General features: G+C 36.5%; 1 protein-coding gene across 5 annotated transcripts in view; it reads left to right on the top strand.

Moving 5' to 3' along the window:
- Positions 1 to 15,534, top strand: part of LOC106667540 (afadin) — a 163,204-nt gene that overhangs the window by 128,091 nt on the left and 19,579 nt on the right. For 4 of the 5 annotated variants that reach the window (XM_014395543.2, XM_014395542.2, XM_014395547.2 and 1 more), the window contains 8 exons: positions 1,635 to 1,756; positions 5,198 to 5,398; positions 10,409 to 10,834; positions 10,897 to 11,002; positions 12,279 to 12,554; positions 12,646 to 12,795; positions 13,472 to 13,720; positions 13,792 to 13,920. In XM_014395543.2, coding sequence (XP_014251029.1) covers positions 1,635 to 1,756; positions 5,198 to 5,398; positions 10,409 to 10,834; positions 10,897 to 11,002; positions 12,279 to 12,554; positions 12,646 to 12,795; positions 13,472 to 13,720; positions 13,792 to 13,920 — 1,659 coding nt within the window. The remainder of the gene's footprint in view (positions 1 to 1,634; positions 1,757 to 5,197; positions 5,399 to 10,408; positions 10,835 to 10,896; positions 11,003 to 12,278; positions 12,555 to 12,645; positions 12,796 to 13,471; positions 13,721 to 13,791; positions 13,921 to 15,534) is intronic. The other variant, XM_014395544.2, reaches the window with a different exon arrangement.

Below are 15,534 nucleotides of genomic sequence, written 5' to 3'. Positions count from 1 at the left end.
ACATATTTTTTTAAAGTCTTGAAAATTAAGAGAAAGCTAAACTGTAAATATAATGTAAAAAATAAATTCAAGTCTTCGCGATAATCGATTAAAGTTGTCTTTTAAAGTAATTCAATATTTAAGGCTGATTTTGCAAAGTATCCGTTTCATTTAAAAGAAAGTAGGCCATTAATATGAGCTGAGTTTTATAATATATAATAAATGTCATAATATAAAAAAAAATTAAATAAAAAATAGGGTGGTTCGGTGGCCCCGATGGTTTAGGGGTCGGCAGGCGCTCATCACTGTAAGGTAAAGGTCTCGGGTTCGAATCCACCGGCCCTGCACCAATCCAACCCGACATAGTTACAAATGATACAAAGATACAAGAGTTTTATAAGGAAACAAAATACACGTTTTGACATTACATTCGTCAAGGATAGTACAAATTAATTCATTTTTATATCACTTTTAATACATGGAAAAACTCCTCAAAATCATAAAAGGCATTAACTGTGAGGAATTTTGTTATTTAAGTTTAAATTTTTTCAGGTAACAGTTTGACATCATCTGTTAGATTATTTTTTTTAAAAAAAATACAGTCCAATATTTACAAGTTTTCACTTCGTTTAAGGCTCAGCCGCTTGTGAACTTTGATTATGTGCAGAGTTAATTTTTTTTAAAGTCTCACTTCGTTTGTAACAATACATTACACATTGCAAAATATTTATTCAGATATCGTGAGATGCGGTCGGGTGTGTCTCACGATATCTGAATAACTATCGATTAACGGTCACTAATCTCTACACATTGCAAAATATTTAAGCTGAGCAAAGTCAAAATGTTTAATTTTGTAAATGTTTCTTTGCAACATTCCCTTAAACTTAACTACATTCCATGTAACTTTAAATTCCCTGAAATTCTGATGGCTTTACGTTGTTTTTTTGAAGATTAGTTTAGCATGACTAGAGTGACCCCAGACCAATAAGGCATAAACAATATACGAACATTAAAAATAAACATTAATTAAAATCCTATGAGATAAATTACGTTTGAGATGTCTCAATAAAAATAATTCTTAGTTAAGTTTAGATGCAACAAATTGTCAATGTGCGTCCCAAGAGTGATGTGAATGGGTTTTTTGTTTTCAAAACCACCGGCACTCCAAGGGTTGATATGACCTTAGCAGAATTCATTACCTTTTTGTGTGATAAATTATTTCGGTTTTTTAGGGTTTTCTTTGAAAAATATTGGTCAAATCGCGAGGGTTTTGTTAGAAAAGTCCATTCTATTACTCTTATTCTCGTTTTCCGATTGCATATCAATTTCCTATATGGAATATGATTGATCTGTATTCCATAATCATTTTATTTATTGTTAAACTTTAATATATAAAACAAATCCCGTATAATATATTTCAAAAATATTGAGAGGAAATTTTAAAAAATGTTGTCAGAGATCATCATCCGGCTTAAGATTAAGGGCTCATAGTCCTAGGGTTTCTGCTTATTCTGAACTAGTGGCAAAAGTCTCTATCGAGTTAAGTCCGGCTTGATGGTTATGGCACACGCCAGACGGAATGTCGACATCTTCACTCGATTTGACATCCTCGTAAAAGTTTCGCCCTTAAAATCTTTCATATCTTCATTTTTCAGGACGGTGCGACAGTGAAATTCGGCAGGATTCACAACTTCAGATTCCTTGATCCTTGCCACGAGGAAAGGGCAAGGCTCAGGCACGATTCCTCCAGATCCCCGCACGACTATTCTTACGACAGGTCAGTTCTGTTTTATTATAAATCGTTACAACAATTATTACAACGCTCTGGGTTTATTTAAAAAATTCGTTTTGCATTGCCTCCTTTATAACTAACAGTATTGTATATATGTTAATTGTTTGCTGATGGTTGCGCAAAAAAAACAAAGGAAATTTTCGCAGGGTGTCGCAACGTTTTCGTTGTTTTCGTCTCGTCTCAAGGCAACAGATGAACCCTTTGTTAATCTGTCTTTGCCTTGTTTGGTATTTTATTTTCTTCCTCTAGCAGAAAAGTTTAAAGGGAAATTTGGACTCCGACGAGCCATGAAATTGGCACTCAGGACAGTTTTTTTTTCTCTTCTGCCGAATCCCTTTTGTCGTAACACGATTAGAAATAAAAACAATTGCTTTCGGATGTTTACATTGCACATACAAATAATTTTCCTGTTTGAATGTTTTGTTATATTCTCAATTGTTAGCTTTATGTTTAAATACACTCATTATAACACAAACACAACTTTTCTTTTTCTGTTATGGTCTTGTTATTTAAATTTATTTTTATTTGTTTTATTATATTTTTCATGTATTGCACATATAAGGAAAACTAGGAGAATAATTGTATTAATGACCAAAATCGTTATAAGAGGAAGGAAAAGTGACAAATAATATACATAGTCAAAAATAATTTTGTAAGTCGATTATCATTTCTAAATCCGGTTTAAAACTTTTTCACCTTCTCATTGGTCGGCTTAAATTGTTCATTCGTTGACCCGCTAGAATATTTTTGCAACTTGTTAATTAACTAAGCGAGTGGAGCTGTTGATTTTTTACATTGCGTGCAGGACTGCTTCATAATTGTGGCCTGATAACGATCAGCTGTTCTATAATGAAAGAGTAGGAGAGAGAATTGACTGAAAGAACGAGAGGGGAATTTAGGACGAGAGAGAACGAGTGAGAGGAGGGTTGAGGAGTGAAAATTTAAAGGGTGTGAGGGTGAGAGATACAAAGCCGGTGAAAAGGAGTGAAGAGAGGAGAGGGCAAGTTAAAAATGAAGAGATTAGAACCTACTTCTGTAGGTGGCATTGAATTAGATAAAGTGAGAAAGAGCGAAAGAAATATAAAAATAAGGGATTAGAGTAACTAAGAGATTCAGTTAGTACATGCTGTAATAAATAAAAATAAAGGTAACGAAACATTATGAAAGAGGGTGAGAGAGAGACTAAGATAGCACAATTTATTAAATCTATCGATCGAGTAGATTTGATTTTTAACACCTCTATGTCCCATGATATTTACTTGGTAAGCGTTAAGCCCAGACATTGTACATTTTCTTCATATTTTAAATAGATGTTATCAATTTTATTATTTCATCATCAAGGTTCAATTTTTATAATGATTTATTATGACCAAAAATCATTGTTTTGCATTCAGTTGGGTTTAACGCTAACATATGGTTATTACTCCAGTCTGCCAGTCTTACAAGGTCAGCATTTATTTTTTCGATTTGTTCGTTAATATTATCAACTATTATCAAGAGAGAGAGAGAGAGAGAGAGAGAGAGAGAGAGAGAGAGAGAGAGAGATGGATAGAGAGCGAATGAGAGGGAGAAAGATAGATAGATAGAGAGAGAGAGAGAGAGAGAGATGGATAGAGAGCGAATGAGAGGGAGAAAGATAGATAGAGAGAGAGAGAGAGAGAGAGGGTGGGAGGGAGGGAGGGAGGGATTGTAAAAGGGAGGGAAAGAGAGAGAAGGAAAAAAGGAAAAGATAACGAACCACAGAAAAGAGGGAGAGAATGAGAAACATGTAGTAAAACAGATGGTAAGAAAAACGAGAGAAGGAACTGAGAACAAAAACGGGTGAGAGAGTGAGTGGGGAGGGGGTGAGAGAGAGATTAGATAGATAGAGACAGAGAGTGAGAGAGAGAGAGAGAGATAGGTGGATGGAGGGAGAGAGAGAGAGATAGGTGGATGGAGAGAGAGAGAGAGAGAGAGAGAGGTGGATGGAGGGAGAGAGAGAGAGAGAGATAGGTGGATGGAGGGAGAGAGAGAGAGAGAGATAGGTGGGTGGAGGGAGAGAGAGATAGGTGGATGGAAGGAGAGAGAGAGAGAGAGAGATAGGTGGATGGAGGGAGAGAGAGGTAGGTGGATGGAGGGGGAGAGAGAGAGAGATATAGGTGGATGGAGGGAGAGAGAGAGAGAGAGAGAGAGAGAGAGATTTTAGATAGATAGTGGCAGAGAAGGAGTGAGAGATTGCAAAAAAAGGGGTGTATTGTATATTTTTACTACGTAATAGTCTATGTCGTACTATGTAAAAGTCTTGTGGATTAGGGTTGTAGTCAGAGATTTTAATTTTTTTAGGTTTTAAATTTAAACCTGTAAGTTGTCAAGAATCAGTTCTGTAAGAATGTCTAGATGAATTAAGATTGTCTTCTGCAGACCCCGAAGACGACGAAATATATCATCGAAAACTCGGCGTTGGTACTGTGGCATTATTTCCTTTTCTGACCACAACCCAATTCACCGAGACTATTATTGTATATAGTAAAGACTAGTCGATCGCATAGAATATACTTTTCACCTTATGCAAATATGCAAAGATAAAAAGAATCATAGTGATGTTGTTATTTTGTTATGTAATAATCATATAACAAGAAACTTCAGTTTTTTCGCAAGTTTTGCATTCTAGTTTATTTATTTCGTTATTTATACACTTAAGTACCAACCTTTCAATTAATTTATAGCGTTATTTCTTTCAAACCGTTCTTCCTAGCCATCAGTAATCAGGATTTAAATAATTCAATATCCTCTACCTCAGGGCACGAACTCCTCTTTAAAAGTTATACTTATACATATTAAAATGGATTTTTTTTTTGAAATAATAAACGAAAATCGGTCTTTCTTTTCGTAAAGTAGAAAGCACAAGTTTTATTTATAAAAACGAGATACAAGTGAGTAAATGTAATGTAATCGATAAAAACTTTTCTACGAACGATTATCTGGTCCATTAATACGAGTTATTTTCTATTTATTACTCTATTTTTAGTTTTGATTTCCACGTCAAAATCACAATTGTTCCGCATTTTCATATATATTTATTATACGAACGTCTTTCGTCCTTTTGTAAATTCCATGCATGACGTGGGTTGTTCACCTTACTGTGTTTTGTCCCTTTGCGCTTTAGAAGTAATTTCATCACCTGGAAAGTAGGTCAACACTTAGGAGTGACATCTCGAAATATTCTACGTTTGCAATATTATTTAAGGTTTAATTGGGGAAGTTAATTAATAACGCTTGTAGTCGCACAAACCCTTGTTTTTTGTTTTATTTTTATTTTTTAATTTTGGACATCACTTTGTATTTATTTTGATCATGTATGCACTTAATGCGACACATTTCACTTATTTTTTTTTTGTGTGTTTTTTGTTTTAATTTTTGTGTCACTTTCCCACCGAACTAACACAGACAATCCGCACGAGACGAAACGTCGAGCCTGAGCGTTGGGAACGGTCCGACGACGACGAGCACGCCGTCCGGAAACCCTCTCAATTACGAGACGACGTTCGATGTCGACGGGAACGTCGAGACGAGGTCGACCTCCAGCCAGGGAAACAAGGAGGACACCAGGTCTCAGAGGTCGATCAGCAGCAGCCGTGAGGGAAATAGGTAAAACCGGTGACGGATCGCGGCTACATGTCTTGAAAACGAAATATGCATGGTTTTTCAGGGGTTTTTTAATATTCAACCAAGGATATCGCATGGTTTTATCATCCTGACGGTGTTGAAATAGATTTCTTGTCATATCTTGTCTGTTATTTACAAACATATTTGGCCAAAGAATAAAAGAACTAACCCCCTTTTCATGAATAACTACTAACCCATGAAATAAAGAACAACTCAAATTTAGAAAGTATCTTAAAATAGTCGTTATCATCATCGAATCCAAAAATGTATTTACTTTATGATTCAAAATCGTTATTTGTACTGTCCACACCCTGAATTTAATCTTTATCTGTGACGTATTTGACTAGTTTAGCCAAGCTACAGGTGTTCAAGTTTGGTGGTCTAATTTTATTTTGGAAAAAACATTGAACCCGCCCTTACACCATGCTTCTACAATAATTTTCTTATGATTTTTCCTTCTCGAAGGTGGGATAATAGGTCATCCCAAGAAAACAACAACCAGTTTTTCTTTCAATCCACAATGTTTCGGATTTATTTTAATCCTTCCTCAGATGAGTTAACGCAGTGGTTAAAACAGTGGTCGTCAGTCATTAATATTTTGTAACAGTTTATTTAAAAAAAGAGCCACTGTGGTACATACATCTTTCAGTCTCCGTACAAACGTTTTGATATTTTGAACCTGACTCAGTCAAATCAGTCAGTCAGTTATATTTAAAATATGTCTTAAATTTTGTTGTTTTCATATTTGCGTTGAAAATGTTTTTGAACAGTATATTGGTGTCAGCTCGTATGAAAACTATTTTTTTCCTATTAACTATTTATTTATTGTTATTATGTCAGTTTAAACCTTCAAAATATTATATTATTTTATATTTCTTTTTGTGAACTTGGCAAAACATCTGTCCATAGTAATGTCGATTTAACGTTAGGACAATTTCCTTTTTTATCACATCAATCCAATTCGGATTCCACGTTATACACAGAATCTGTTTTTCACATCCATCCTGGGAACTTCTGAGGAACGGTTCTATATTTCGCCGCTTTGTAAGCGAATTCCCCAACAGGAATGAGGGTGCTTTCATTTCTTTCGTATGAGTGTGGAAGCCCAAATATCGCACCGAGCTTTTTGTAAACCGAACAAAAAAGAGGGAAAAAATCCACTCTCGAAACCACATTAATTGGTCTTGGTGTCAGTTTATAGCCACGGACATCGGCTAATGAAAAATCCGAACGTTTTTCTCATTTAACGTTGGAAAAACCTGTTTTCCCCCTTTTCGCTTAAATCGTATTGCGCGAAAATGGGCAACTTTAATTTCCTTCTTGCCTCATATTCAACCCGACAAACAAACTCTTTAATGTTTTCCAGAGGAATAAATTTCTCGGTTGTTATCAGTTTAGATAAACTTATTTTCCTTTGTGATATACAAAACTGTCCCGACTCATGATTAAAATGATTAATAAATGTGGGAGTAAAGTAACCACCAGACTTTTTTTAATACTTTTTAATTAACTGAATACTAAAAATACACCAGAACTTCAAGCATAACGAACTTCGATACACGACTTGCATACCCGGCACTACTTCTGTACGTCTGTCTCGACTTCCTTTGTTCTCTTTTCGTTTTTCCGTCGCTGAGGACATCGTTGCTCAGACCTTTTCTCGCCGCCTACATAAATGTAAATACATCGAAATTCATTAATTAATCCGGGATGATAAGCGTAATTGGATAATCAACAAATCTGATTGGTTAATTTTGGCGTAGTGGACCAGAAATGTCGATCCTGGTCATACATGAACATTTCAGCTATTAAACAATATGTTTCTGACAGTTTATCAGCTTAAATTTCCAAAGGGATTAATTTATTTTATAAAAAATAAGTCATTAAATGTTTTATTTCCACAAAATCAGAATTATCCTTAAATAATTCCGTTTTTCGTCTGCTTGATTTTTTCTCTCCTCAATATGAATGAATGAAAAAATACTTTATTAGATGAACAAAAATTTCACATAACTAAAAAGCACATAACGTCAAAGGTTATCAACCGTCCGCCGGTGTCTGACTATAAATTTTTAATAAACAAACGTGGTGTAAAAATTTGTTCTCAAGAGATAAACGAAACAGAAAAAAAACATATAAGTAAAATAAAATTCAACATATCTATGTAGATTTGCATACACTTATGCACATATAAATAACTGCGGTGTGTCTTGTACATACAATAAGCATTTAATAATTGAAATTAAAAAAACTAGTTCTTTCCTGTAGTTCCAGGCTTCCAAATTTTACTAAATTTAAGACTCGGGGTTATTTAATAAAGAGGTTAGGTGCTCTCTTGTCAACGTGGGCAAGCCTATATGCCGTGCTCGGAATTCCGCTAAAACTGGACATGCTGCTAGAAAGTGAAGACAATCTTCTCGAGCCTGCCTGTTGTAGGGAGAGGACTTACCGGAACTTTTGACTCTTGCCGTATTATAATTAAGTAGTAACTCGCACCTAACTTTGAAAAAACCAGTGAGCTAGCGGAATGGATGGAATTTTAGAACTTTGCGCTATGTTCAAAGAAAGGTTGATTGATTTGAAGATCCTTATAGAGGAATTTTTTACATGACGGAGACATTTCACTGTATGAGAGGTGGGGATATTGTTGATCAATTTTGAGTGTAAATTTGAAAAAAAAATCCTCTGAATTTTTTATTAATTTGGGTACATCGTAGTAATCAAGGTACTTCGAGTCAAAGTTGTACGTTTTTAGCCTTGCACATTTCATTAACAGAGGGTAAGTCACACCGTCTGAGTGAATTTTGAATGGTAGAGATAGTGGGAATCGGTTCGATAGTTGACGTAAGGTGTGAAGCGATTGTTCACAGAAGAATTCTCAGTACTGATTTTCCATAGCTTTCGCCATGAAAGGGAACAAAACCGTTATCGGGTTACGCATAGCTTAGATCGTTTCCTATTATTAGTACGAAAAGTCGAGGTTAACGTTTTTTCCGATATTTCATGAAGGTTTGGTTGAATGGCATCATGTGTGAAGTTTGATCATCCTCGTCTGTCTGTTCTGGCTTTTCGTCGAAGAGGAGATGCAGAACAGGTCCGACAAATCTAACAGCAATGTTTAACAATTTTTCGTTTTGTATATGTGGCCAAACATTTTCCTTGGACCATCTGTTCTCGCTGTTCATTCTCAGAAGAGGGCCGACCATTAGTTTAGGCGTTTTCGCAGTCATAACAACTTTTTTATGTGCCCATCGATTTTCATTCGCGGTCGTCTGTTGTCTCTGTTCCTTCTCTGAAGAGGGCCATACATTAACATTAATTTAGTTAGGCGGTCCTGCAAGAAAAACCATTTTTTTTATATACCCAGAGATTTTTATTTCTGGTCCGTCTGTTCACGTTGTTCATTTTCAGAAGAGAGCTTACCATTAATTTAGGTGTTCCTGCAAGGAAAATCTACCTTTTTTTATATGCCCAGTGACTTTCATTTCTGGTCCGTGTGTTCTCGCTGTTCGTTCTCACATGATGTCTCACCACATGAGTTCATTAGCCGTTCCTGCAAGCAAAAACTACTTTTTTTTCTTTTTTAGTTGTATGCCTAGTGATTTTTTATTTCTGGTCCACACTTTCTCGCTGTTCGTTTTCAAAAGACAATATCCTCGTGACACATATTACACCAATTTAGGCAATCGGCAAATTGTGAACCGTTTATCCTGTGGTCCGCCCATTCTCGCTGGTTTTTTGGGCCTTTCGGAATAGTCCTGTACAATCGGTGGTGATCAATCTTTATGTTCATCACGTCGCCAGCCACGACGATTTAATATTAAGATGCCGAAACGCACCGGGCATACAAAGTTGCTTGTAGACGCAGACAATAGAAAAAACATGAAAGAATAATACTTTAACATGGAAGGTTTATTATGTTTTCACTGTCATTACAGGAATAAACAACCGAAACACTAAAAGACAATTTTACGGGCCAATATTTATATATTATATTATTTTCCTTTTTTGAAGTGTTCTTTAAGGGAAACTACTTTGCATTTGATATTACCAGGACTTTAACATCTGTGTATTTATAAATTCCTTCTTCCTTCGTCGTAACTGATATTTTAAGTTAAAACTGTTAATAATTTTAAGACTGCTAAATGATTTTTTAAGAAATAAAACAATCACGTTGCTTTAAAACAACTGGATCTTTCCTGTATTATATTATAATGGATGTTTAACACGAAAACAACCCTGAGGAGCTTTGTACATGGTACAAAGAACAGGAACGTCATTTAGTAGTAAAAAGTACGGTTCACACAAAGAAGCTGATAATTTAATAACCTTATCAATTTAATTTCTATCTTATATTTAGTCCTGAATTCTTATAAATGTGGGTGGAAATTGAGAACGAAGTGAATTCTACGGTAGATCCCATTTTCAATTTAATTCCAGCATAGATGCGGGTTAAAAGTTTTATTGCTTGTTTTATCTCTGTCTACTTTACAACATCGATCCACTGGAATTGACCTAGTGGGAATGAAACGAAACGGCCATAGTCTCAAGAGCTTTTAGAAATGACTGGCGGGTGAAAAATGACACGGATAAATCTACGCGGATGCCCGGCCCAAAGGAAAACGTCGGGTCAGTTGTTGTCATTTATCATTTACATGCATTATTGGTCCTTTTTGTCTCATCTATTTTTCCCGATGGAGAGAAATGGTTAGATGTTCTCTGTTTTGGTTTGTCATCGCTCCTTTATACACAGTTGGTCATAAACATTATCGGGTTTTCTTTTTCCTTGAAACATCGTAAAAGCATTATCGCTTCAGACTTCCCGCGAAGATGACCTAGATCCGAAGATCTGCCTAGAAACTTCGAAAATAAACGTATAAAGATCAATACTGGCTGATTGTCAAATGTAATAGTTGTTTTTTAACCATAAAGATCTGAATATTAAATCAATATTTGTTTTTCCTTAAAGAAATTTTTTTCCTATTTTTCCAGACTTTCCAATTATGAGAGATACGCGAGAGGGACGGACGCGATTCTTCCAGCTGTATTGGAGGTCAGAGAAGAGACGGAAGAAGCACTTCTTCACGCAATTATAACCGACTTGGATCCGACTGCGCCCGCTTTCAAGCTGTCCCCAGCTTACACGCTGTACCTCATTGCGAGGTACAGAGCCTCGACGCATTACAGACCCGAGCTGACGACGATAGAAAGAGCGCATAGGCTGACACTCATGCTCGCCAGGGTGGCGGGCATGATCCATAGCGTCATACAGGAGAGGTACTGCGAAGTCAAGTGTCTAGCTTTGTGGCTGGCGAACGCCTCCGAGCTTCTGCACTTCCTAAAATCGGACCGGCACATTTCTGCGTTCTCCCTGGACGCCCAAGACACGTTGGCAGACGCGGTTCAAGTCGCCTTCAGGTATGTTTTACATTCCTTGCTACCATTTAGTCTTTTATTAAACAGAGTAAATACTTTTTCAGACATTTAGTCTCATGCTTGCAAGGCGAACTTTCGGCCGTTATGCCCAACTTCTTGTCCGACAGGGAGGATTTGAGCCACGATCCTGAAGATTCTTCAACCGCTTCGGTAAGTTTCAATTTTTATAATTACACGGCATGTATAATTTGGCATTTAGTTTAATAGTTCTTAATGAAACACCGCGTTCAATCAGTATATACTGAATACTTAATGGAGAAACAGTAATCAAATGACGTACTAAAACATAAACTCTTACATCTCCGAAATAAACATTTAACACCCTTTCTATATTATCCTATTAAAATCCCTCTAAAACTCCATCATTAATCATTTCTATTAAATTACCTTGCAGTGGGAAACGCAGTTAGGCTTAAAAACCAGACTAAAGACACAAATATAGGACAACTTGCAGAAAATAAAGAACATTATTATTCGGGTAAAATGAAAAACGCAAGTAACAGAGCTTCTCACATAGAACACACAAAACGAGTTAAAGCTCCTCCAGGTAGAATAAAACAGAGAAGACTTATTTTAACTCAAGACGCCGGCAGGGGAATTGGCCAAGCGTCTTCCTAATTTTATATAAAGGATTCGATTGTAAGAATAACACTTAAGTTGGCAGAAATGAAACGGATAAAAACGAGAATGTTTTGTCTGCCTCTTTCCTTACCGTTACGTTTTTTCTTTCACTCTTTTCTCCCTCTCTCTCTCTCCCTCTCACTCTCTCTCTCTCTCTCTATCTATCTATCTCTCTCTCTCTCTCTCTCTCTCTCTCTCTCTCTTCTCTTCTCTTCTCTTTCTATCTTGTCTTCTCTTCTCTGTTTAAGACTGGCATCGTGGTCATGTGGTATTTAACATTACCCGTTAGTTAATTCTGGTCCGCCTGGTCTCGCTGTATTTGGCATGGCACCATGAAAAACTCACTCATATACTCACTTTACATGCATTTGTGTAATAATACATGGACATAATTTTTCTTTCTTTCTTTCTCTTTTTCTCTCCCTTCCTTTCTCTCTGTTTATCAACTTCTTCATCCTCCAATTAAATTTATATTATCCGTTATAACTTTATACTCAGAGTTTTTTCTTCTTTCTTTAACAATTGATTACTACAAATTTAAAAAAATATATATTATGCTCCTTGCTTAACTCCTACTTTATTTCTCGCGGGTAATTTTGTCCAGAGACTGTTTTCTCCATTTCTCCATATTTTGAATCAAATTTTTTCCCTTCCTTTTTTCATGTGAACTATGAAATTATAGTTAAATTTTAAGTTAAATTATTTGTTAAATTTGATGCGACAGAATAACACACTCGCAAGAACATATTCACCGTGTTGTTATTATTATTATTTTTATTTTTAAACATTGTCCTTGTGAATTTAGGTATTAGGGGTGTTGTTGTCGACGATGTCGTTGTTGAGGCGGTACCGCGTCAACGCAGCGCTCACCATCCAGCTCTTCTCCCAGCTTTTTCATTACGTCAACGTATGGGCGTTCAACAGGGTGGTTGCGCCCAACTCCATATACTGCTCACGAACATGGGGGCTTCGTTTGAAAGCGAGGTTGGCTCAGATCGAGATGTGGGCCGAGAGACAAGGCCTTGAACTTGCAGCCGACTGTCACTTGGCCAGGCTCATGCAAGCCGCGCACCTCTTGCAGGTAGGTTGTTAAGTTGGACTTGGACCGTCTCCCACTCTCTTTTCCCACCGCAAAATATCCACTTGAAAGCCGTTTTTTTCAATACCAACAGGCTCCGAAGTACACTTGCGACGATCTGGCGACACTCTCGTCCACCTGCTACAAGCTCAATTCGCTACAGCTGCGCGCTTTGCTACAGAGATACCAGCCCACGCCTGACGAGCCGAGAATTCCACATGATATCGTAGACAACGTCGTAAGAGTAAGTCACAATCAATAATAAAACATAAGTTTCAAATATTAAGTTTAACACATAAAGAATCCAACTGAAAATGCAACTTAACGTTATATCTCACGATCTCTAAATAATAAACTAACGGTCACTAAACACCACACATTTAACTATATAGTTCAAATGATGTCTCATAATAAGCATCACGGTAGATCCCTTAAATATGTAATTATTTAAAACAACGTAGTACATTTCCTAGTTATTATAAAAAGTTTACAGCCTTTTATTGTAATAACGTTTTATGGTTTCCATTTTATGAACCTGCGATGCTTCAGGATGTTCATAGTTAAGCCAGTAAAACAGATCTTTGCTTGATTTACAATTGTGAACAACCCGCTATTATTGTTAGATCTTTTAAACTGTTATATAGTAAAAAAAATAAAGTTATTTTCCTCTAGAAGATTTGTCTTGTAGAGCCTGGTTGTGATATATTTTCCTATAATAATGAGGTTCGATAATTGCTTTATCTAAATCCTTAAGCTCAATAAATCTTTATAAATCGGTCACTTTTTTTTGTATTTTTATATATTTATATATATTTTTAGTGGTGTAAATTTCAACATGGTTTTCATTTGTCTTTTGTTGACCCTTCGTTGATATTAATTATTAATTTATTTTATGGTATTATGTTATCTTTGACGTTTAGGTAGCCGAAAATATCGCCGACGAGCTGGCACGATCCGACGGTCGTGAAGTAAGACTCGAAGAAGATCCAGAACTGGCTCTTCCGTTTCTCCTACCGGAAGACGGCTACAGCTGCGAGATGGTCCGCGGCGTCCCGCCGGGCCTCGTCGACTTCGTCGCACCGCTGCAGCACGCCAATCTCTGCAGACTCACGGCCCAGCCTACGTCCAACGGACTCTGGACTGTCTATATGGGCCCTGTAAACTCGACGGTAAGTGTTTTTTTCTCTCTCTTCTTGGATTATTGTGCCCTAAAGTTGTGTTATGACGGTGGAATTTCCAGGCGAGGAGCCCCAGTGCGATGAGCAACAGGTCGGCGGGTTTCGTCCCGGCGCCCCAAGAGCCAGAAATCCAGATTATCAAGCTGCACAAGTCCAACAACGGCATGGGCCTTAGCATCGTAGCCGCTAAAGTAAGTCAAACCATCCTTTTTACCTTCAAATTACCACCCCCCCACTGGTATTCAGTATTACCATATTTAGTGTTACATAAATGAGCATAAAGACGTCATACAATCTTACATCGGTTCATCAGTTATTCAATGTTTACATAAAACGCAAAAAGACTTTATACAATCTTTCATTGACCCATCAACTCGATCTGGTTGCAAAGCTTTCATACAACATTAAATTGACATTCAGTGACAGCCATACGCTATTAAATCAGTATCCATGGCAAACTTACATAGATACATCAGTATTTAATAATACACAATGCCGTCTTTCAGTCTTTCATAGGTACATCTGTAGTCAGTATTGCATAATTGCGTATAAAGTCGTCATACAACCTTTCATAGGTGCCTAATTATTTAATATTTACATAAATACGCATAAAGTTTTCATACAATCGTATATCAGTACATCAATCTTCAATGTTACATTGATAAACTTCATACAATAAGTATTCAATGTTACATAGTAAGCATAACATCGTTGTCACACAACTTACATAGGTACATCATTATTCGATGTGACGTCATATAACATTCACTGGTACCAAGATAGCATAACATCGTTATCATATAACCTTACATAGGCACCTTAGTAATCCTTGACAACCTTACGTCGGTGCATCAGTATTTAATGTTGCATAAATTCGTCATACAAACTTACAACTGTATTTATGGTAAATGAATACGTATAACACGTTCATACAACATTACATAGGTACATCAGTTCTCAATGTTACATAAATACGCGTAAAGTCGTCATGCAGCCTTACATACAATAGGCACGTCATTATTCAATGTTACATAAAGTCGTCATATAATCTTACAAAGGTACATCAACATCAGTATTCATTGCTGCATAAATAGGCATAACATCGTCGTCATACAACTTTACATATTTATATCAATATTCATTTTAGATAAATAAGCATAAAGACGTCATACAATCTTATATAGGTACATCAGTATTCAATGTTTACATAAAACGCAAAAAGTCTTTATAACATCTTTCATTGGGTCATCAATATTCGCTGAAATAACGCATAACATCGTCGTCGTACAACCGTAAGGTGCACAGGTGTGTGTTTGTGTGTGTGTGTGTCTGCACGGTATCTTCATACTTCCTTACATTCGTAGCACTTCATACCTTACATAGTTACATCCGCATTCAACGTGTCATTAAAACGTATGGCATCTTTGTTTAACGCCGTATCTAAACCCTGACATCTTCGTATCACTTCACACAGATTCACCAGATTGCAACATTTCATTGGATTTTTAACGCTGACACGTCTGCCATTTTTACACGCCACATATATAAAACTTGACGTTACACAGACACACTTTGATAACTTGCACATAGATTACATTATACATCTTCATATATCACATGGATTTGACATTTTTGTTCGTCAGAGAGATGCATATGGTCATCATCACATAACAGTTCACAGATCCAAATGACATATTTATACACGTCCCACATATACGTGTGACAGTCATGCCTACATAGATACACCTCGACATTTACTGTATTATTACGTATGTACATATGACGCCTTCATGAGAGTACATCGT

Source organism: Cimex lectularius, unplaced genomic scaffold (genome assembly GCF_000648675.2).
Source record: "Cimex lectularius strain Harlan isolate CLEC.00 unplaced genomic scaffold, Clec_2.1 scaffold74, whole genome shotgun sequence".
Classification (NCBI taxonomy): Eukaryota; Metazoa; Arthropoda; class Insecta; order Hemiptera; family Cimicidae; genus Cimex; species Cimex lectularius.
Note: the sequence above shows the minus strand (reverse complement) of the source record. Positions and strands in the feature narration are given on the sequence as shown.